Source organism: Brachyhypopomus gauderio, chromosome 10, assembly GCF_052324685.1.
Source record: "Brachyhypopomus gauderio isolate BG-103 chromosome 10, BGAUD_0.2, whole genome shotgun sequence".
In the NCBI taxonomy this organism is placed as follows: Eukaryota; Metazoa; Chordata; class Actinopteri; order Gymnotiformes; family Hypopomidae; genus Brachyhypopomus; species Brachyhypopomus gauderio.
This window is the reverse complement of record NC_135220.1, coordinates 14,650,986-14,675,350: the sequence shown is the minus strand read 5'-3', so window position 1 is coordinate 14,675,350 and position 24,365 is coordinate 14,650,986. Positions and strand designations below refer to the sequence as shown.

General features: G+C 46.5%; 1 protein-coding gene and 1 long non-coding RNA gene across 2 annotated transcripts in view; one reads left to right on the top strand and one right to left on the bottom strand.

The window, feature by feature from the left end:
- Positions 1-21,690, top strand: part of gfra2b (GDNF family receptor alpha 2b) — a 32,482-nt gene extending 10,792 nt beyond the window's left edge. Inside the window, exons 3-9 of the mRNA XM_077019809.1 lie at positions 1,089-1,166; positions 6,799-7,183; positions 15,549-15,658; positions 17,488-17,628; positions 17,850-18,037; positions 21,025-21,075; positions 21,433-21,690. Of these exons, the coding sequence (XP_076875924.1) occupies positions 1,089-1,166; positions 6,799-7,183; positions 15,549-15,658; positions 17,488-17,628; positions 17,850-18,037; positions 21,025-21,075; positions 21,433-21,582 (1,103 nt within the window). The 3' untranslated portion in view covers positions 21,583-21,690. The remainder of the gene's footprint in view (positions 1-1,088; positions 1,167-6,798; positions 7,184-15,548; positions 15,659-17,487; positions 17,629-17,849; positions 18,038-21,024; positions 21,076-21,432) is intronic.
- The window catches only part of LOC143525633 (uncharacterized), a 43,773-nt gene continuing 38,026 nt past the window's right edge, over positions 18,619-24,365 (bottom strand). The window contains exon 3 of the long non-coding RNA XR_013133705.1: positions 18,619-18,669. This is a non-coding gene — a long non-coding RNA (uncharacterized LOC143525633). The remainder of the gene's footprint in view (positions 18,670-24,365) is intronic.

Here is a 24,365-nt window from a genome sequence, read left to right as displayed (position 1 = left end):
CCTGTAGGGTGGTGCGGAGGGCCTGTAGGGTGGTGCGGAGGGGCCCGTAGGGTGGTGCGGAGGGCCTGTAGGGTGGTGTGGAGGGCCTGTAGGGTGGTGCGGAGGGGCCCGTAGGGTGGTGCGGAGGGGCTGGTGAGGTGTGGATTAGGATGCGGTCTGGTGGACTTTGCTCTTGCAGAAGCAGGCAGCTCATACAGGTGTCCACACTGCAGGAGAGCAGTCCATCACATCGAGTCACGGCGTGTGCAGATAAGCCCCTGATCCAGGATCAGCCTGTAAAAGAGAAGCCATCAGGGGGCTTGTTGAAGCCACACACACACACACACACACAGGAGAGAGCCAAAGGTCCTGGCACCCCTGAAGAGGGGGCATGGGTGCAAGGTGGAGGGTGAGGCAGGTGGAGCACAAGAGTTTTCAGAGTGGGGTGTTCTGGGGGATTCAGCCAAGGTGAAGGTAGCAGCCGTTACAGCAGGGTCACGGCACCATCAGAGCAGCTTACTGGTGTTCTTGTGCACATTCTCAGTAATTTGCCATTATGATATATTGGATTTAACATCATATAAATATCCACTGCAAGCACCTCCTTTCCTGTGATTCTGACAGTGAACTAAAAATGAGATCACAAATCTCATTCATTTAGAAAACCATCACGGAGAAACCTGAGACCTTCATATCACCCCGAAGGTCTCATCACGCCTCCTCAGATGCCCTGATCTCCTGCATCTCTCTGCCTGAGCTAGAATGCAGGATACCACTCTGGATTATGGATACCACATTAAAAGTCCAACACGGATTGAACACAGAGGGGCTAATTTGAGATTTCCGGCAGTTCTGGCATCGGCCTTGGGAGAGACCCCGAGACCAAGAACAGATCCACACCTGGGAAAGTCTTTGTTCAGAAGCAAAAGACAGAACTGGTTTATTGTGAGCACTGTGTCACAGAATGAGTCTCAAGTAACAGGTACTTCTTAAGATGTTTCACAGGCTTTTTTGTTTCAAACAGTGCTCATCACACCTTCTCAAACATTTCTCCTGGGCCTTTTGTCATTCTGAACGTCAAGCGCTAACGCATCTTGTTGCCATTACAGGAGAGGAGCTCTATGAGACGTCCCCCTACGAGCCGATGCACTTCTCAGACGAGTTTCGTCTCGCTTCCATCATTTCAGGTAAGAAATATCAGTGTTCTGCTCTAACTGGCGACACATTTGATTTTTTAATTGGAGGTCCATTCAACACAGAAGGTTATGAAGTGCAGCGGGTCTCTGTCCTTCAGGTGGTAACTAGAGATGGATCAGTCCAAGTATTGATTTTTTTTTTCTTTTTTGTCCAAGTGCAGGAGATGAGTAGATAGATCTCAGGTAAACAGAGAACACAAACAGGAGGTTTTAAATTGGCATAATTTCACTGTCTCATTTATTCACATAAAAGCGTGGGATGCAGACATGTGATTCAGCAGGTTTTTCTATTTCCCAGTGTCTCATCAACAGAGTTGGTCCATACAAAGCCTGCTGCAACAAGAATAAGGAGGTTCTGCAGTGACAAATCTGTTGATAAGACCTCAGCTAACCCAAAGTTGTGCTTAAAGTGAATTATTTAGCCTCTGCAAAAATGAACTAAAAATAGGATGCCTGTCATGAGAAGCAAGTAGAACAGCATATTGCAGATTTTAAGAGACATCACTAATATATGGTATATGGTTTTGCATGGAGATCTTCATTATGCGTTACATGCCCATAGTACAACACAACTCACCCTGATTCTGCTTTCTGAAGGTTGCACTTTCTCTTCAGTGTTTAATGAGCACGTTCATCACCCAGCAAACGGAGTCATTAACTGGAGTTCGATGTAGAAGTGCATACACAGCTCAGCTCTTACATCAGACCTAGATCCCCAGACATCTCCACATCTCCTAAGTACTAATATTCTCAGATCCTTCTGTTTGTTTAGATCAGGCTTGATATTATTAGTCCCATATTGACAGAGGATTTCAAATGCGGGACCCATCTGAGTAGTTTATTAAAGCAGTAGAGGAGGATGTTTTGGGTATGGAGGTCTCCAGGGACGTTCACTGCTTAAGCATGCCAAGTTTTGCTCATAAACTGGAATTGTGGGTATTACAAGGGCATTATAAGGGTATAAGGGTGTTATTTTGGGTATGAAATAACCTTCTCTGTAAATGTAATTTAAAAATGCTGTTCTAAGTTAGTCAAAGTCATTATATGTGTCTAATTTATGTCTTAACCTGCATATTCCATCCGGTGGATTCGAATACAATCATCGGAAAACATTAGGCGTTTCTCAATCAGACTGTATCATCTACTACAGTACCCAAAGGCCTGGCAGCAAAATGCATTAGTTGTTCATTCTTACACAACAGCCATGTATTCTTAACGAGATGAAGGTCCTCTTTAGTTTGGATAAGTGCACGTCTTCTGCAGACTCGTTAGCGCTACGTGTAGGCTAACTCCACCGCTACACCATAATGCTTCACTTCATTGTGCTTCATGTGGGTTTAATTAGCGCAAATGCAACTGGGCTAGTCACGATTATAACAGCAATCCACTCAGGCCACCTAGGAGAACAAAATTAGCCCATATGAATCATAATTGCAGCGTTGAGGAAAAACTTGTGAATAAGCAATGATTCATTGGCTGGACCACTGGAGTTCTTTCTCTTCTTTTCTTCTTACTGTCACCTCTGGAACTTGATCGTATTTTCTTTCACAAATGAAGTGCAGAATGGCATAGCAGGGCTCCGAGAGCCTCCCGCGTTGAAGGCGTCACCTGGGGCTTTTCACACTTTTGCCGGTGGAAGTCGAAAGCCGGAAACGCAGATACAGAGGAAATAAAAGACGTTTGCCTCCCTCACTGATAGAAGGGAACAAAATCCATCCTCCATTCTGTCATGAAGAAAGCTATTTTCTTTTAAATTCCTTATGCGCCAGGTCATATTTCTTATTCTTTACCCTACAATAGAAGTAATCTGGATCTGTGTATAAGAAAGACAGCACTGCCATCTGAAAATAGCACCAAAGAGCTCACGTGACCCGCGATGGGGAAGCAGGCGCATGCTGCAGGGATTATTTGGCCACTCACGTGGCCTTTCAATCTGGGATTTCTGATCATGAAGCAGCCAGCTGGTCCAGGTTTGCTTTGGCACACTCATTTGTTGTGTCATCTCACGTGCTCATTTCTCAACATTCCTCCCTGTTCTTATGAATACCATGTAATAAATGGTACATGTGGCCTGCCCGCTTAGCAATAAACAGTTTACATGCGTAAATGTTTAGATAATTATGCAATGAACATCATGTACCCATTGCATGAGCAAACTACTGAGCAAATAACTCAAGAGCCCCTCAAGAAACAAAGGTTTTAGCTTAAAGGAGTCAACAACATGAAAAAAAAGTTGAACAACTCCCATACAAATGAAAGAAATGATACAGTGTGTTTGAACTGGCATTACTTGTTTATGGTGATTAGAATGGATTTGCAACAGGGATCTGCCTGATTCTATCTCCTTGAAGTTGGACACTAAAGTCAGTGCAGTTCTTTGAACCAGTAAAGCTTACAGGGAAGTCCCCTGTGTGGGGGGGGGGGGGGGGGGGGGGTGGTAGAGAGAGAGAGAGAGAGAGAGGGAGAGAGAGAGAGGGAGAGAGAGGGAGGGAGGGAGAGAGAGGGAGGGAGGGAGGGCTGGGGTAAGGAGATGGGCAAAATAGATGGCAGAAAAGGCAGAGAGAGATAGAAAGATAGAAAGAGAAAGAAAGTGAGAGGGAGGTGATAAAGGTGGACAGAATAAAGAGAAAGTTGGCAGGAACAAGAGAGGAGGAGGGATGGAGAGAGAACGATAGAGGAGAGATAGAGTCAAAGAGATAAGAGGATAACAAAATGCGATGTTTAAAGAAGAAAGAGAACTGCACTGTTAAAGGATGCCTCAGACTGGAGGAGCATCTTTAATCGATTAGTAAAGAACAGGTTGTTGAGACAGAGCGGATCTTCAAAGGATGCTTATATTCACATGCAGATAACATTAAAGGAAATTACATTCCAAAAGTAGAGCGTGTTATTTATCTATCAGGTCCCAGATATGGTTGAATCTTCTTTCTAAAATGGTTCATGGTCATGAATTGATATTCCAAGCTGATCCTTGGGTCCTCTTCTTTATGGATGTGCAAAACCTACCACATGCAGGGTTGCAACATGTCGGACATCTCCATAACTGTGGAAATGCCCATTTGCTTAATATCATGTTCTGCACATGGAAGGAGGCGGAGAGGAGGTGGATTGAGGCTTTGACGAAATTAATTGGGAGGTCCATGTAAATCAGGTGGTGCAATGCAGGCTGTTGTGTTTTTGCTAAAATAAAGCCCCTGCAGGGAAGCCCCTAGGGCTCACGTCAAAAGCCGCCATGGACAAATAAGACGAGGGCCGTGTGGCCCGCAGCTCCTCCGGTGCTCGTTACACTCGTGTGCTGAAGGCAACACCCTGAATCTTGAGAGAAGGATGAAATTGGTCTGCTTTGCCAAATGACCATGGAACACAAGGCTGAGCTGTTGGGTGTGCTGTGAAGATGAACGCATCTGATAAACAAGCTCGAAGGCTCCTTAATGCAACCTGCTGGGATTTAGTAGCTGATAAAGTGAACTATATGACGACAAGACTCTGCTTATTTATTCAGACCTCAAAACTGTACAATAAAGAAATAAATAGAGAGAGAGAGAGAGAGAGAGAGAGAGAGAGAGTTTTACCTTTATTATTAACAAATTTTGGTCAGATCCACATGACCACTGGGAACATTTCTCATGCTTTCCTTGAGAGTATCAACAACTCCCCCCGAACTCTCACATTTGTATTCCAGCAATAACAAAAGCAGGCGAGAGACAGAGATAGAGAGATCCAGATAGATGGAGTGAGGGAGAGAGAGAGAGAGAGAGAGCGAGAGAGAGAGAGAGAGAGAGAGATAGATTACAGCTGATCTCCTTATTGAGTCCTTTGACCAGTTTGGAGTTTTACTCTTCCTGTCAGCCTTCACGTTCCCTCAGACACGCTCATGGACGTCTGCTGGCAGGAGTGATCTGTGTGAGAGGCTCTTGTTCAATCAGAGTTCTTTCTTTGCCTCGAAAATCTTCCCCAAAATTGCACTCTGCTTTAGAAGACACCAGGCCATGAAATGCCACCTCTGATCACCTCTGGGGGGGGGGGGGGGGGGGGGGGGGGGGGGGGGGGGGGGGGGGGGGTTGTCGAGCGTGCACAAGGCTGGGGACTACACCCTGTTTGTCAGGAAGCACAGCTTCTCATCCCAAAGACAAAAAGGAGCTACTTCAGATGTGTTTAGAAGAAAGCAGGTCTTTTCCCTGTCCCTTTGTATCTGAGCCCTTTAGAATGATTGGTACTGAACTCGCATCGTACCCCTAGGACCTTTAAACTTTGATTTCAAAGGACCCTGCAGGCATTCTTTCTCTGGCTCTCCATTTCAGAGATGAAATGAGATGGTGTTTGTATGTTTGGCCATTGTAGCCGGGAGGGGCAGGCGGAGTTGTAGGGGAAGGGGAGGCGGGGTCTGTTTGCAGGCAGGGGCGGGGCTTCTGGGCGCTGCTTTCTGCTAGGGATGCATCAGAAGGCAGGTCCATTCTCCACCTCCACAAGCCTCTGCCTCACTGAGATGCGTTGTGAAGCCCTTGCCTGACTCCCGCACCTTAAATAAAACATGTAGAGCAGCACTGAAGGGAAGAGCGCAGAGGCAGAGATGGGGGGTGGGGGGGGGGGGGGGGGGGGACGCGTCCGTCAGGACACCGACAAGCCGGCCCTGCCGTAGCACTAATTGGCCGATGCATACCTACACATATGCAGAGAATATTTATGAGCCTTGCTGGGTGGTGATAAAACCTACCGCCTCACAGATGTCTCCCTTTGAACAGTCCGCCCGTATGCGCATGCACACATGAGTCACAATGAGATAATGGGAACTGGAAAGAGACGACAGGACTGCAGGCCTATGGGCTTAAAGGGTTTTTATATATGTTTTTAAGAGTGTGTGGTTCAGATAACATCAGGGTGGTCATGTACACGCTCATTACTGATAACCATCTCTGCACTGAGGCTTCGTCCCCATTCACACTGAAGGTGCCCTCACTGAAGTGAGCAAGGGAGAGAGAGCCAGGGAAGGTGGGGGATGAGGGAGGATAAACACTCAAACTTAGCTGCTGTGATCATATCCTACAGGGCTGAACCTGTAACCAGTCAGTGCAACAGAACCATGCAGTCCAACAGAACCTCATACAAACAAACCAAAAGCCCAACCCAGAACAATAAGCATTCAGATGTTATAGCCCCAGACATCAAGGTGAACCACCAAAAGCACATATATTATAACCTACTGTTAACATGAAGTTATGAGTGTCCTGGGGGTGCTTTCAAATCAAAGCATTTTGGAATAAGAAACAGACATTATGGTCCCTGGCAGAATAAGACAAGCGCACCTGTCTGGTAAAATCAGTCTGTTCAGCATTTCCTCCCCTCCGTCCGTACCACACAGAACAGCTTATCCAACAGTTCTCCTTGGATAAAAACTCATTAACAATGGAGAACAAAGAGGAGCAGCTACAGAGACTTTAAGGAAAGTACAATTACAGCACAGGTGTTCTCAGTGGGGTGCGGAGAACACCAGGACGCATGATGGGTGAAAAGGCAGACGCACCACCCGCCTCCGGGACGTATCCACCCTTCCATCTCTCTCTCTCTCTCTCTCTCTCTCTCTCTCTCTCTCTCTCTCTCTCTCTCTCTCTCTCTCCTCCAACAGCCATGGACTCGGTCTCGATGAAGGCGGGCCTGTGCTCCGAGGCGGGGAAGCCGTGCAACCCTTGCCTGGACGCGGCAAAGTCCTGCAACCTCAACGACACCTGCAAGCGGCAGCGCTCCGCCTACATCGCCACGTGCAACCGGGCCACGCCCCTCGCGCAGGCCCAGGAGCCCTGCAACCGCAAGCGCTGCCTCAAGGCCCTGCGACAGTTCTTCGAGCGCGTGCAGAACGAGTTCAGCTACCCGCTGCTCTTCTGCTCCTGCCAGGACAAGGCCTGTGCCGAGCGGCGCCGCCAGACCATCGTGCCCGCCTGCTCCTTCGAGGAGAAGACCAGGCCCAACTGCCTGGAGCTGAGGAGGACCTGCCGCACCGATCCCCTCTGCAGGTATGCGCCTGGGGGTCAGGGGTCAGGGGGTCGGGGTCAGGGGGTCAGCGCACAGAACTGCAGGGACGGTGGAAAGTCAACCACAGCGAGAGTAGCCGCAGAATTGGGAGGGAGTGGGTTATTGTCACACGGTTCGTCTGCAGATCTCTACGTCACGTGGACAGAACACAACTCAGCAATGGAATTAGGTGGGCTCAGGATTTACATGCAAATGATTGTATTTTAGCCAATTATGTAATTGCAGGTATGGAACAAGGTGGGGCGTTTTGACTTCTTGAATCAGTGAGGTTGATACATTGAATCAGACTCACTGCGCTCAGTTCCACATTGAAACTGAAATGATCTGCACATCCAACCGTAGCCACCCAGACATTATCTCATGGAGATACACCCACAGTAACAGGTAGCAAGAATCACACAACACAGACAGTAACCATCGATGTGAGCAAATTATATCAGCCCTGAGAAAGTTCCAAGAAGCCATTCACCTCAGTGACCTCTGACCTTGTTCCTTCTGAATGTTGATAGGTTGTGGCTGTGTTTGAGCGTGTTTCTTGTGTGTCGTCACTTCACAGACACAAAAACATTACAGCTTTTTATTTAAAAAAGGTTTGCCTGTTTTGAAAATGCAAAAATTTTGATTTATTGAGTGTTTTAAGCCCTTTTGGTTAACAACGGCATGTGAGATGAGACATTTCTGAGACATTTGCTGGCCAGCTACTGTCAGGATGCCAAAACTCTGAAAACAATTACTAAAATGCAAATATTACATTTTACAATTTTGCACAAACACATACTTAACACCATTTACATCACCTCATAATATTCAGTAATTGTTAGATTGGAAACTGAATATTTTGTGATTTTTTTCAAGCTGTTAAAAAAAGTGCACAGAGGAGATTCCAAAAGGTGGTGTGAAATGGGAAGTTTTTCTGAACAGGTCCTGATCAAAGGGCTGTTGATGAGTTAGTTCTACATCGTGTGTGCTATAGATTCGCGGATATGGTAAAGATGGATTTCTGCTCAAATGTGGAATTTGATTTAGTGGGTAGAAAGTTTAAGTGCTGAAAGGCAGAAGTGACAGTCTGGTGGTTATGACTGAGCAGTACTGTAATGTACTGCACCTCCATGGTGCAGAACTGGCAGCCCTGGGAAGCGTGAAGTCATGGATGAAATGTGCCTCTGGGCAACAGGTAGACACTGGAGGGGGCAGATTGAGCCAGAGTGGGCAGATTGAGTCTGAGGGTGCAGATTGAGACTGATAGAGCAGATTGAGACTTAGGGGGCAGATTGAGACTGGGGGGCAGATTGAGACTTAGGGGGCAGATTGAGACTGGTGGGGGGGGGCAGATTGAGACTTAGCGGGCTGATCGAGACTGAGGGGCAGATTGAGACCAAGGGGGCAGATCGAGACTGGTGGGGGGGGGCAGATCGAGACTGGGCTGATGATTGTACACTTTGTGACATGCTTCAATGCTTCATAACTAATCTGCATAAAAGTGGAACAGTTGTGAGCTTCAGGAGTCCTGGAGGAGCTGAGTCATGGCTGGTCTCTGATGTCAGAGGTATGACTTCACAGTGCTGCAGTCGCCCACACGGAGGGGCTGACTTACTGACTCTGGCAGCTTTCGTGGTTTGCTAGTGTGAACAGCCAGTGAAACCAAAAGCTTCATTCAGTTGTTAGCGTGAGTGCACCTCGTGGCTCAGATACACCTAAAAAAAAAAACAGCAATGACCCAATGCCTGTTACACCAACGTCAGCACACTCCTCTCAGTACCACTGGTGATGATGTAGATAATATGTCATCACCAGTGTGGTACTGAGATAAGAAACCGTCCAGTGATGAGCAGTGTGGAGAGAACCGTGCATGTGGACACTGTGATTGTATGACAAAAAATCAGTCCATGAGACATACCTGTTAAAGCCAACACTGCAGGTGCAAGGAAGGTGTTTGTAATAAAGTGTCTTCTGAGGGTAATTTGTTTCAAACAACCAGCGGCTGGTCTGATTCAACATAAACAGGTTTGGGGCAATTGAAAACCAAACAGTCCCAACACGCTCATGAAAAAGGCACAGCGACAAACCGAGAGACTTCATCCTTTAAACAATAACTCGATGCAACTTATCGTCATTCACAGCTCCCACGTTTCCTGGCAGCATAAATCAATGATTGATATCACACAACCTCCCATAATCCTCAGAGTCTATTAGAAACAGTAAGAATAGCTGTTAAATTGAGTGGAGAATGTTAATTAGCCTGGTCTGGTGAGCTAGGAGGAAATCAATTGGCTATGTGACAAGTGAAGCTCCCCTCTGAGATCACCACGCTCAGTCCGGCCCAGCCAAGGCAGAACTCGGTCCTCGCCAGAACTGGCCGGCACACGCACTCAGACGTTTATGAAAGCATTTAAAACACATTCTGAATGTCAGACTGTCGCAATTGTTAAACAGAAAACCGGGAGAACAACTGGGGTCACGAAGGAGTCCTTTCATCGGAAACGCACGGCGGTGCCAGTGAAATGTCAGCATGGTCCGCCGTGACTCGTGTGGCCCAAATCGGGCATACGGAATGTGCTGCTGCGTTTATATTTTTAAGAATAACAAAGCTTGATGAACACCCTTCATCAGGGACCCTACATGAAACAAGCTCCCAAACATATTTCCTACGTTCACATTCAAAGCTGGCACACCCAGAGCATGTCCTGGATATGTTCCTGCTACCTGCAGCAGGAGAAAGAGAGAGAGAAAAAGAGAGAAGGGGGGAGAGAGGGGGCAGGGGGAGAGAGAAAGAAAGGAGGAGACAGAGAGAGAGAGAGAGAGCAGGGGGCTGAGGGTTTGTCCTCGTATAGCTGGGTGATTTATAGGTGCTTGGCAACGTGCAGGTCTGTGGCAGGCCGACCTCAGGACTCTGACTCCTGCCTCCGTCTGCAGAAATCACCTGAGCCTGGGGTGGGACACTGGAGGACGTCCAACACTGCTGTCTTCCAGCAGTTTCCAGGCTCTATCTCACACACACATTCACACACGTGTTGGCACACACACACACACACACAGACTCAAGCGTGCACACGTAAACGTACACTGGACCACACACCCACATTCAGAGTTGTCTCTACTTGCTTCAGTGCAGCAGGCTGTCCACATTTGCAAAGGGGCGTGTATGTCGACACACAGCAGTTATATCCACAACAATAGCGGACTTCAAGGTACTCGGCTATAGCTGTAATAACTGGGAAGCTCACCGAGTGAACACGTAGTCAGACGATATCAGTTACCCCCAAATACTGATGAGCAGCACAGTTCTGAGAATGTTTTGGGGGCTTTTATTTTGATATTTTATGGTTTATGTTAATGATCAACAGATGGATCACAGACACAGTGTAAACATAAATTTCAATATATTATACATATTCAGAATGTGAACATTTTATAGTGTATGAAGATATGTAAACACAGTTCATGACACAAGAGCAAAATGTCTACAATTGTGCCAACTAAACTCTGGCAGAAATGGAGCATGAGAGGTTCTGTGCTGTAGGGTGTTTACCGTCACAGACTTTACAAAATATCTAAATTGTAAATTGTGGAGACCCAGAAAGACTCATAAGTGTCTTTGTTGACTTACCACCAAGCAAACTCCAAACAAAATAAATACAAGGAACAAACATGTTTTTTGCAGATTAATAATTGGTTGAAAACAGAGTGGTTTTCAGACCTAAAAGAAGAAGTGTTCTTTGTTTTTCCGTTGTTTCTTTTTGATGCGTCTTATTTCATGCCTGAAAACGTGTCGGCTGGGACGGATCTGTGTCTTTGACATCAAACACTGAGAAGAATGTTTTGATCAGGCGCATAAACGGAAGAAGACACCGCTTTAGCAGGAGTGGGCGGAGCTGAGGGGGAAACCTTTGAATTATATCACAGTGACATAAATCTTTCCTCTGTTTAGGTATCGGAGTGTTCATAGCCTAAACGGGTGCGCCCCGTATGCCTGGGGCTGAGGGGGCGTGAGTGTGGGGGGCTTCAGTCCCCTGTGTTGTTGGTTTGCTCACACTATGTTCATAGTGGTCTTATAACCGTTATGAAAAAAGCTTGAGGTAGAAGCTGGCATGGCTATTGCTGGGGCAGCCAGCCCTGCTGTCAGAGAGCACTGTCCTCCTCCATTCTCCTCACGTCTGAGGGATTAGAGGAGCTTGTGGAGGGGTGGTGGGGGGTTGGGGGGACGACAGGGTGGCAGGACCGTGGCATTGCAGCCCGCAGCTCCCGTCTGCTTAATCCTGCCACTGTGGGGCGCCGTGTGGTGAGCTGGGGCATGTGGCCGTGTGTGTGTGTGTGTGTGTGTGTGTGTGTGTGTGTGTATGCCAGGGACAGCATCCCAGCACAGTGATGCTGTAGACTGGCAGAAATGCTGGGCACTGTTTCTGTATTTTATCATCAGTGCTCTGTTTACAGAGGGCCAGAAAGAGGCACATACAGATACACACACACACACACACACAAACACAGAAAATATACATAAATAAATACCATAGACACATTCACATGAAAACAGACACACACACAGAGGATGTATTTTAAATAAAAAACATAGGTCTAGGGTAATGCAGTAGGCGTTTGAAATATGTCCACAACAGAAGCACATCGTCTCAATTAAATATTAACGAGTGATTTAGGCCAATTTTCAGACTAATGAGGGCAGCACCATTATTGATGCCAAGTGTTCAGTTTTCAAAGTTAAACATGTTTAGCAACAGATAATGTGTTCCAAAGGCGTCCGTGCTGACATTTGACTATAATTATGGAAAAACGGAACCCACAATTTGCTCCACCAAAGTTTGCAATGCCAATAAATAAATAAATAAAGGAGTTAGAAAGCTTCACCTGAGCGTCTGAGCGAATGAACGGGAGACAGGAGTGAAATGCGAGCCCGTGAGCCGCCCCAGTGCCAAGGAGAGCTGAGACACGCTGGACACGTCCTGCAGGATCTGCCCAGGGACCATCACTAGCACAATGCTCAGGTGAAAAATAAAGGGGCACTACCCTAAAATGCTTGCTTAAAATATATGGCCTTTGGAACCCCCACCCCCCTTTTTTGCCTGATTGCAAGACATGCACTGTCTGAGAATGTCCCAGATGGACAGGACAAAGAGGGGAGACAGGACACCATCTGCTCCTAAACACACAGTGATAAGCACTCCAATTAGACACTAAGTGGGCCGATGCCTTGCTGAGGGAAGAGAGATATTTTTGTCTGTTTAAGCAGGAATGGCTCCTGTGACCCTCTTGAGTGACAGCCGCCGATGTGCTTATGTTCTACTGGGGGGAGGGGGGGGGAGGGGGGGTACAGGGCTACAGGGGCTGGCCAGACAGACGTCTGCTTTATGGAGTTGGATGAACACATGCAGCAAGACACGGCTCATATAAAACTCTGAAATCTGAAACAAAACATGTTGTGAGTAAAGAAAGCTCATACTCTGGCTGATTCTAAATTAGAGAGCCGCTAAACTTCCAAATGCATGAAGGAGCAGGAGAGTCTGGGGCAGTTCTGAAATCAGTCTGACCTTTCCTTAAAACTCTGCAGTGCCTCTGGGACCCGGTCTGATCCTGCCATACAAATCCTCAGAGTTAAAAAATAAACAAAAAAAAATGACGCTAAAAATGAAAAGAAACAGAAAAACAACTTAATGCAGCTTCATTAATTTCCCAGCGAACTGAGCCGTCACAGACTGAAGGAGAAGGCCCGAAGCCCTGTGCTATTAAAGCATCTCCTATGGTCCCTGCTGGTATATTTTTGGATTGGTTGTGCGTAGATCCACCACATTAGTTACAGCATGAGCAGGGAGAGTCTAAATCAGTCTGACATGCAGAACCCTGATCAGCACATGCCAGTTTCAACGGGGGCAGGAGAGGAGGGAGAAGAACTCGTTCCACCATTCATTAGCTACAGCTCCCTGATTCTTGCCATCGACAAGAGTCCCGATTAACCCCGCTGACACTGGCGTGTCTGCCTCACAACAGCGCGGGACGGATGGCCCGATTGGCTCATTTCCAACGCATGTCAGTTTAGCAAACGAAGTCTGCACGGCCTTGTGAGAGCCAGGGGGCATATTTATGCTGATGATGTCAGTTTAAGTCTCCGCCCCCGCCGCCACCATAACCAAGGTCATCAGCTTACAACTCTGAACTGCCCCCACATTTAGCAGCCTAACTAACTATGTAGATCATCCAATCTGCTGTGGAATGTGTTAATGTGTCTGAATATTACATTGCAGGCTGCATAACAGCATAACGCTTTTCGGGCATTTCTTGACACAGTTCTTACTCTTAATGCAGGCTACACCGAACCCATAATCAGCTGTGGGAAGCCAAACGCCAATATTTTGTATTGCACATCATTACCATTCCCCGGATCTGTAATCGAATGTCATTATGAACATACTGGCTCACCCCCACCGCCATCTCTCCTTCATGTTAATGCATTGACCGCACTCTCCCAAAATGGCAAACGGCAAAGCCCGAGGTTTGCAGCATGCTTGGAACAGACTGATTGGCCACGCCGCCATGTTCCCAGCCGTGCAGGCGAGATGACAGAACGCCGGTTTTCCATATAGCACTTACAGCGCGGTCACAGACGAGAGCGTGCTGCATGCACTGCTGAAACGTTTCCATTCACTTAAGCGAAATTACCAGCGCATTTCTGAGATCTCTGCATTCCAAGATCAGACTTCAGCTCTGTGAGAATACAACTCATCCAGTGGAGGCTAATAACCTATGAAGGGGTCCTGAACGACTCCTAAGAGAGAGAGAGGGGGAGAGAGAGAGAGCGCTCCATATCCACGGGCACAAGTTCATCAGCAGACGCTGCTCCCCAACTGATGATTTTTTTCACACACCTTCCTGCTTCCGTGTTCAAGTCAGCGCTACGTCCACCAGGAGAGGAGAGGATGACCTGAACTGCACTGCAGGCAGCACAGGGGTGTGTCTGACTCACTCGGGTGGTGCAGGAAGGATGACCTTTTCTGCTCATACCAGAGGCGTGGTATTGACACCGGGCTTTCTTTGGGGGGGGGGGGGGGGGGGGGGGGGGGGGGTTATACTGGTACTGGCAACCACAGCTCAGTCTGGACAAGGAACTCAGGATGGACAAGTGAGGCTACAACCACAGTCTGTGATCTGCTATTAAAGGGCATGCTGACTGCTAGGCTTTCCTGCCTGCTAACTCTCATTACTGATGGGCATATTAGGCTTTCTTGGGGTGAAACCATCTCTTAATCCAGCATCTCCAACCCCCCTAATGTATTTATTTATTTTTATAATGTATTTAATATTGTTTATTTATTTATTATGAACATTAGATCAAATGCACAAATGCTTGATAAAGTTTAAGTTGTGAAGTCATAAAGACATAATTGAGGTGGACATTCCAGTTAGTTGCCTTATGTTTCAAATGGGAATAATTTAGCCTTTCTTCCACATTATGAGAATTGGGGCATGCTTTGTAATGCATTGCAGTATAATGGTGATTGTAGGAGAGGGAGAGAGAGAGAGAGAGAGAGAGAGAGAGAGAGAGAGAGAGAGAGAGCACATGGAGGCACCATCAGAACAACTAACGACTCCACAGACACCATCAGAACAACTAACGACTGCACAGAGACTGTGTGGTGAACCTTCAATGCTACCCTCAGGCCTAGGGCCGGATCTCCTACCCCCCGGGACTGGTGCTGGATCTCCTACCCCTACCCCCCCAGGGCTGGCACCAGCTTCTCCTACCCCACAGCCCCACAGGGCAACCTGCGCATGTATATCCACCCTCTTCACCCCCCACCATGTGAGGCAGATTGCTAGGGTTATGGAAAAACCACATGCAGTCGGACAGAAAATGGCCTCGTTGAGAACTCCTGCAGTGGAGCACTTAGGAGAGGTCTGGACACGTCTCCCACAGGACACGTCTCCCACAGCACAGCTATAGATGAGCACTGTCCCGCGCTGACCAGGGGGACGGACGCCGCATAATCTAGCAGCTCCAAAGTACACATATAGCAGAAATAAATCTCACTCTTATCTCTTTATCTGAGGAAGACTGGCGGGGAGAACCATGGAGAGAGACACAGAGCAAGAGACAGAGTGTTCGTCATATTATATGATATGAAAAACTGTGCTTGATAATGATTTATTGAAGACAGATGTGCTGTTGCAACACAGCTACATAAAGGCAGAGGGAGAGTGATAGATTATTTATGGATTCATCTTCATCCTGTTTACTCAAATGTGCTAAAAGCGTTTATCAGAGATCTGCTTATCTAATAGCTTATTTACTCAGAACTGTATATACTTTATTTGTGTTTGTTTGTTCTTTTTCTCGCTTAGATCCAGATTAGCAGACTTCCACATGAACTGCCAGATGACGCCGCACTCAGTAACAAGCTGTCCTAATGACAACTACCATGGCTGCTTGGTGGCCTACGTGGGGCTCATTGGTGAGTGATTAGCAGCACGTGTGAGTGCACCACAACCTCCTCCACTCAGCTGCACCGTAAAGCAGGACTACAGCAGCAGGGCTACAGCAGCATGACTACAGCAGCAGGGCTACAGCAGCAGGGCTACAGCAGCAGGACTACAGCAGGACTACAGCAGGAAGGCTACAGCAGCAGGACTACAGCAGCAGGGCTACAGCAGCAGGGCTACAGCAGGACTACAGCAGCAGGGCTACATCAGCAGGGCAAGAGCAGCAGGGCAAGAGCAGCAGGGCTACAGCAGCAGGGCTACAGCAGCAGGGCTACAGCAGCAAGACAACAGCAGCAGGGCTACAGCAGCAGGACTACAGCAGGACTACAGCAGCAGGGCTACAGCAGCAGGGCTACAGCAGGACTACAGCAGCAGGGCTACAGCAGCAGGGCTACAGCAGGACTACAGCAGGACTACAGCAGCAGGGCTACAGCAGCAGGGCAACAGCAGCAGGGCTACAGCAGCAGGGCAACAGCAGCAGGGCAACAGCAGCAGGGCTACAGTGGGACTACAGCAGCAGGGCTACAGCAGCAGGGCTACAGCGGGACTACAGCAGCAGGGCTACAGCAGCAGGACTACAGCAGCAGGACTACAGCAGGGCTACAGCAGCAGGGCTACAGCAGGACTACAGCAGCAGGGCTACAGCAGCAGGGCTACAGCAGCAGGGCAACAGCAGCAGGGCTACAGCAGCAGGGCTACAGCAGCAGGGTTACAGCAGGGCAACAGCAGCAGGGCAACAGCAACAGGGCTACAGCAGGGTTACAGCAGCAGGGCTACTACAGCGGGACTACAGCAGCAGGGCTACAGCAGCAGGACTACAGCAGCAGAGCTACAGCAGGGCTACAGCAGCAGGGCTACAGCAGCAGGACTACAGCAGCAGGACAACAGCAGCAGGGCTACAGCAGCAGGGTTACAGCAGCAGGGCTACTACAGCGGGACTACAGCAGCAGGGCTACAGCAGCAGGACTACAGCAGCAGAGCTACAGCAGGGCTACAGCAGCAGGACTACAGCAGCAGGACTACAGCAGCAGGACAACAGCAGCAGGGCAACAGCAGCAGGGCTACAGCAGCAGGGTTACAGCAGCAGGGCAACAGCAGCAGGGCTACAGCAGGACTACAGCAGCAGGGCTACAGCAGCAAGGCTGTCCTGCTCTGTGCTCATGTCTGAAGAGAGTGACTATCTGCTCTTAGCCAGTAGTTTGGGAAGCCTCGTGACAAGAGGTCAAACAGCATGAAGCAGAGGTGCTAAATGTTTCCAGCTTCCTGGTAACTGCATCAAGTGAGTGACGGCCGCAACACTGATGGTGCAGATTAAGCTTTGCAGAAATCAATGCTTAACAAAACCTGCCCACGGCCTGTAGATCCAGCTGCTCCAGAGAGGAGAGTACCTGAGCTGCATGGTTTCAGAACAGGAAGTGTTCGCCTGTCTGCGCAGGGTGAAAGGTCAGGGAGGTCTTTGTCAGTTTTGTACATGACTTTAAATTGGTGTGAATAACATCACGTGCAAAGACAGGATTTAAAACTCAAACTGGAATGAAATTAATTTGTAAGGACAGTATTCAAAGTCTTAGCTGATCAGACAAAATTATATTTAAGAGCTACAGGGTTAAGACAACAAAAGCCAATGACAGCCAATGCAAGAGAAAGAAGTCAGACAAAAGCACGATGAAGATACGAGAAACACAAAGGGCCATTGCTAGATGAGACGGACGAGATGTGTACGTTTGTCCTGTTGAGTCCTGTGTCTTCAGAGCCCTGTAGGGAGACCAACAGCCTCAGCGTGTGCTTCTGACCCTGGCAGGATCGGACGTGACCCCAAACTACGTGGATGCGAACCACTCCAACATCACCATCTCCCCCTGGTGCAGTTGTCGTGGCAGCGGTAACCAGGAGACGGAGTGCGAGGCTTTCCTCCACGACTTCAGAGAGAACACGTGTCTGAGTGAGTGCAGACACTGCGGCGTCATTCAAACAGCCTCACTAAATCCAAATAAATAACAAGACAGTAAGAACGACAGCTTGCAGCGTCCATTAGGTTGATCTCGCAGACTGTCGACGCCCATCAAATACCTTAGGTTTTTAGATTCTGGTGTGTGTGTGTGTGTGTGTGTGTGTGTGTGTGTGTGTGTGTGTGTGTGTGTGTGTGTGTGTGTGTGTGTGTAGAAAATGCCATCCAGGCATTTGGTTATGGGGCAAACGCAGGGCTCCTCCCCATAACAGAGTCTCAGTCTGGCGTGACCTCAGAGCGACCGCAACTCCAACCTGCCATAATCACCAAACCTGCCGTCAGCTCCAACGACATCCAGCCTGTGGACAGCGCGTGTGTGTTCTCCACGTGTGCTAACCTGAAGGTAATGCTATGCCCTGCTCAATCCATGTGAAATGTGTCAAAGAAATATGTACCATTGTGAATCTGAGAGACCTGTTTACACAGTTTAGTTTATGACAAATGGTTTTTATAAATCCACGGAAGTGACTGGTTTATAGGTGTTTGACAATTCCATTATCCAATATCATCTGCTTGCTTGAAGTAAGTGACAAGAATCACTGTTTTACACCTTCTTCCTGTTCCACCTGATTTCAAACAGATAAACACTGGTAACCCCTGTCATGGTAACCCCTTAGACTTGAGCCACACGATGGGTGAAGTAGGTAATCAGATTTAAAAACGCCACTTGAGAAAAACATCCTCCAAAAAGCAGCTTCATTTCCAGAAGCCAGCTGAAGTATTGCACTCCTCCACCACTCCTCAAGGGGTTGGATCAGAGCACAATGACAAAGGTCACACTTCTCTTCATTTAGATTGGCACCAGACTGCATTAATCTGAAACCCCACCACCCTTTTTTTAGCCCTACCTGCATGAAAAGCAGTTTATCTGCTAATCCGCGTTGTTAAGGAGCTTCTGCACAGATGATCAGTGCCACATGGCTCCGTTGTCAGCTTCTCCCTCCGAGCACGTCTGTCCTGGGCCTTCATTAGCATCTGGGCATGAAAGCCACAAATTAAGGTGGAAAAAAAAATTGCCAGCGATGAGATTAGCAAGGTGTTACACATGACACGACTGGTTTAGTCGTTTGTTTGGCAATAGCAATAACAGGAGCACTAAGCCTCTGTCTGAGTGTGCTTATCTGAGGATTCTGTCTTTTGATTGCTCTGGGCACCACCGAGCTGCAGGTCTCGCTGCTGCTTTTGCCTTCAGAATGGCAAGTGGCTGGGTGTCGCACGTGGAGTGATCGGGCGGTTCACTACTGCCACGCTTCGGCGTGATCTCACTTCTCCTAAAGCGCGCTGACATTTTACAGGAGGAATCGTTCCTTCCCGTAATGTAGGTGGTGTTTGTGCACTGGACATATTATGATGTTAAAAGATGGAGAGAGAGAGGTAACCTGCAGCACAGAGGAGCCTCTGCATTAGTGCCGTAGAGATTCTTCAGCAGAATATTGATGACTCACACATAATATTTCAGAATTCGTTCTATTTATGAGCCGGGCTTGCTACCCCCAAAGGATGTGTGTTCCCATCTGAAAATGGATTCTCATGCGCAAACGTGAATCTGCTTTTAAATATTATCAAAAGAGTACCGTATTCCTATCTTTCCAGATGGCAACATTTCACTTCTCAAAAGAAAATGGCTAGAGTGTTATCATAGATGCAGTTTCCATGAGTGATGAATCCATGAGTCCATTTATGAAATGGTGAACAGGACGGCCATGTTCATGTGTGCTTACATAACCAGGATGGGTGGTTAGTATTTTGTGGGACAGGGATTAATGTTAACTCACAGACTGCTAGTCTGGTATTTCACATAGAGGGCTTTCAACTTTACAAACGGAAAGTACAGAGAATCTACGCTGTTTCTAGAAGACATGCTCAAGTATAATGAACCAAAATTATTCATAATTGTCCAAGAAGCTGTTATTTCAAATGTCTGCTAGCTAGAATAAAATCTAATCCATCTATATGATAGATGATTATCTCTTGATAGATGAGTGTGATCAGCCAATAATTTAACAAGTAGCTCATATTTCAGCTGCGTGACTCTTTAGTCTGGCCTTATTTGCAAGAACGAACGTGCTGCACGACAGTTTCAAATTCACAGAGTAATTGAAAAGCAATGACAGATTAAATAGACTCCCTGTGGAACATTCTAATACTTTGTCAAATAATTCCACCAGTTATCTAATCAGCTGGACACATTTCCACTGGCAGATAGCTGACGGAGACGCAGCTTCTCTTTGTGGTTAAATCACATGGCTTAATACAAAATTCATTATTGACCCAGAACATGTCTGAACTAAAATATAAATCTCTTTGGCACGTCACTCCTCTGAACTAACCCCCCCCCCCCCCCCCCCCCCCCCCCCACACACACACACACTTTGTCCAGTGAAGTGGCAAGTCCCCTGGGTTTGGGTCATCATCGCCAGGCAGAACAGCTAATCAATAAATCTTTGTAATCTGATTAAGTGATGGCAGAGGGGTTTTATGTTATCCTAACACGAGGCCTCTTCACTTGAGGTTCTAACAGAGATGACTCAGAGGATATTTCAGCCAATATTCCCTTGACTGCATTTTTTCTTGGCTTCACTCTCTGTCCAACAAGTTGGTCTTCAGAATTTTTTTTAGAAACATCATACAGAAAAGCACAAAGGACCATAAAAGAAGCAATTCCACCAGGAGCGTGAAACACAGTGTTCTCCATAAACGACTTCCAGACTAGACAGGAAATTGCCCAGCCGATAATCTGAAGAAGTGTGCCAAACAAAGAACTGGACTTTCACAGAGAATCAAATAGCTCTCAGAGTTCAGGTTCACAAAGTTAAATTCCTTCCCACGTTCCAACTCCTTACATTCACTAATTAAAATCAGCAGGTAGAAATAATAAGTGATTCAACTTTGTGACGGCACTTTTATTTAAACATTTTTATTAGAAATCAGTAGAGGTTCATAGAAAAAAGGAAATGCTTTTTTAGCTCATGAGGACTGAATGAGCCCCAGTGTAATCGTCATCCACCAGTCATCCTGTTTAGTCTCAATGTAGAACAAACACGTGTGATATAACTCATTGTTCTAGAGTGACGGGTTATATAGATTATTTCTCTGGAGTCACACCCAAAGTAGCGTATTATTCAGGTGTCACTCGTGGTAAAGTTCATAGCTGTGGGGTCACTCGTGAAATAGCTTATCGGTCTAGAGTCACGCATTACAGAGTTCATTGTTCTACAGCCGCACAAATGTGATTGGTCAGGGGTCATGCCTGAAGTAGCTTGTTGTTCTGGGGTCTTTAAGCAAGCCATCTGTACACTGCTGATGCCCTGATCTCCCCCGCTCTTCCAGGACAGTGGGCAGAAGTGTTCCCCCTCCAGCAGTTTTGAATGCACTGATGAGGTAAGAGATAAAAACCTTCAGGTCTTCTCAGACCCAGCCAGACACTGCAGCTCCTGTCCCCCGCAGGACTTTGATGAGCTGAGGGCCGGTGTGCGAAAGGGCCCTGGCTGAAAGAGGCGGGGCACTGATGGTTCATCTCCATGCCAAAGCGTGAATGGCTGAAGGCTTCAAAGGGCACATTCTGGTCACATGATCTGGTCACATGACTGATCTATGACCGATTCAGGTCCATGTGTGTCCATTCAGGACCAATAAAAATAATATGGCTTGTAATGAGGTTTGCTGAGCTCAGAATCAGCAGCTAATCTCTGCAAGTATTCCATCATCTGTTTTATTTACAATACTCTCCCCTTACAGAATATGCTGGACCCCATGGAAGGTGCCGTTGACCCAATGGGATCCCACCAATCAAAGAACAACAGAGCTACATGGTCAACCGTACCTCTTCCCAGTGTCTCCGTGGCGACTGTCATCCTGTCCTTCATGTTAGTCAGTCAGGTCCTGTAAACCTCACTTGGATTCCATAATGCCAAGAACATTTAAGGGACAACCACTTCCCAACCAAAAAAAAAAGGAAAAAAAATCAAAATTGACTTTGATCTTTCTGTATGTGTGTGTATATCACACTCCATCTTTAACAATTTTCAACTACAAAGAAGGAAGCAACAGCTGCATAACATCCTGCATTTTGGGAAAGCGAATTCCATGACCATTAGTCTAGCACCATGGCCTCCAGTGAGGAACGTTTGGAAAGGTTGGGTGACCTAACTGCCTACAGAAGGAATACTCACCTTCCCCAGGAGTAGAATGGACCGAACTTTCTGTTTGTGACATAATAGAACACACCCAACCAATGGTGAAGCACGTACCTCAGTATATCACTTTGGATAAGAGACAACATTTTTGATTGGAGGTGTTCATACACTGACCGACTCACTCTGTATATTACCATCCAATCAGAGCAAGACCATCTTCAAAATAAAGCTTTCTTCTGCTCTCTAACATGGCAGTATAGTAATATTCATAGACCATTACTGATCAGTCACATGTAAAACATTTCATTTATGGTTACGGTGTATGAAAATCTAGCTATGTCCCCCTTTTTGTCACAAAGTTGTTGTCAACTAACATACAAAAAGTAGAAATCCACTTAATCTGTTTTTATTTGCAGAGCTCTGCAAAGAAATGTCACAACATGTGCCGCTAAACTGTTGATACTGGACCACGTTAGATGGTAACTATGGACAAACGGACAAACAAGGTTCTCCTTTGAGATAAGTGAGATTGTGTTTCTGTGAGGTTTCATCCAGTCAAGCCCTAGCAGTGGAGGGATTCTGGGATGAGCCATGTCAAACGCGTCACAACAAAAAAGTGTCAGTGCCCGTAATGTTCCTCTTAGGCTGTTATTATGTGTCTTTTTTTCTTTCCCCCCTCTTTCTCTCTCTCTTTTTTTTTTGGTTCCCTCTAGAGACTTGGATTACAGTCATTTGAGGCAAAGCGCTCCAGGGACAAGATGAACAAAGCTCCATTTGCTGAAAGAGTACATCGTTAGTGTTTTATAGTGTGCGATCTATTGTGCGGCCTTACATTTTGTTGTTGCTTTGTTTCTTTCTCCTGTGTAATGGGTTCAGGGTTCAACTTGCAGGGCAGGGTTCAGACTGTACCACTCACAGGACAGGGTTCAGATTGTACCACTCACAAGGTAGGATGGGGACAGAGCTGATACTCATGATCTCAGAGGTTCTGAATGAAGAGCTCCAATGATTCCAAAACAAACAAAAATAAAATGTTTTTGGTTACTCTGTGTTGCTTTAAAACAGAGTAAGGTGTGTCAGAGACTTAAGAATGTGTAAGAAATATTTGTCTAAAGTCTAAATAAAAACATCCTAGTAATGTTGTTGATAAATGAGTGTTGACATACCGTAGGAACGAATGTACCCAGGCTTAAGGTGTGAAACACTGGGTTAGCAACAACATTCTGAAGCAAAACCATCATCAAATAAGTTTGGTTCATTCTGTCATGATAGCAGTCGGCTAGTCTCCACCAGGAGACGTCTGCTGTTTTTATTTTGATTCACATGACTGTATGCAATGAATTATTAAATCATACAAATAGAAGTTACAATGGATATAGAAAGGGAAAAACATACATTAAAGGGAAAAACATATTAAAAATATCTGCATTAAGATCTCTGCTACTGTTTTAGGATTATGTTTGCTTAGGTTATCAAACTGATCTTCTAAAGCTCAGCTGGTAGAGCAGGTGTGCTGATGTTAGTAATACCACGGTTATGGATTCACTTGCCAGGGTGTACACATATTGTCATACTGAGAAATACATACATCTGGATAAGAGCGTCTGGTAAACCCTGTAAATGAGTAAAGTGTGATACTCATTGATGTTAATTATCTTAAAATATGTATGGAGATTATATATAGATTATAGAAAGTATCTTAAAATATTAGCCAACTTTTAATGAGGCCAATACCAATGAACTATACTAAGATGTAGAGTCAGTTTGCCTCAAATAAAAAATTTCAGTGTCACTTGTATAAAAGAACAAGACGTGTGACAGCACTTAAAACCTTTCCTCAAGTTCTCTCTCGCTGGTTTTCTTCAAAGGAAATAACACTATGATATTAAACACTGATAACTGCGATAACACATGATTATCATAACAAGAAAGATCTCCTGCTGTCCCAGCTCCATTGCACAAAAAACAAACCATGAGGCTTAATTGTTCAGCTAGTGAAAAGTGAGAGAATGAAGTCAGGGTATGACTGTTCTAGAGGTGGTGCAGCTGTGCTAGGTCTCTCCACCCCTCCCTCCACCCAAAATCAGTAGCATGTCTTAGTCGAGCCCATTGGCCTCATCTACATGCTCTACACCTGCAACATATGAAGTAACTGTAGATCTAGAGATAGATCTCCATCTAGAGTTGGTGTAAGATCTTTACTGCAGCTGAGGTCATTAACTACTGAGATACCACCTGTTCCTCATCAGTTCACCTTCTCCACCCAACATTCTCCACCAAAGTTCCTCGGGCACCGTTGTGTCTGCTACTCAGGCAACACAGTCAGAAGGGCCACCAAGACTTTTTTTGAATCATTGGATTTTTACATGGTTATGACATTTTACATGGTTGGTCACACGGTCAGGATTAATCACCGATTTTGCCAAGGGCAACCTGATGATTTTATAGGGATACTGGCAAATATTATTGTCTGCTCGCCCTCAACAAATCTATAATGATACAGTCAAATCTATATTGTTGCACTGTTCTCCCTTA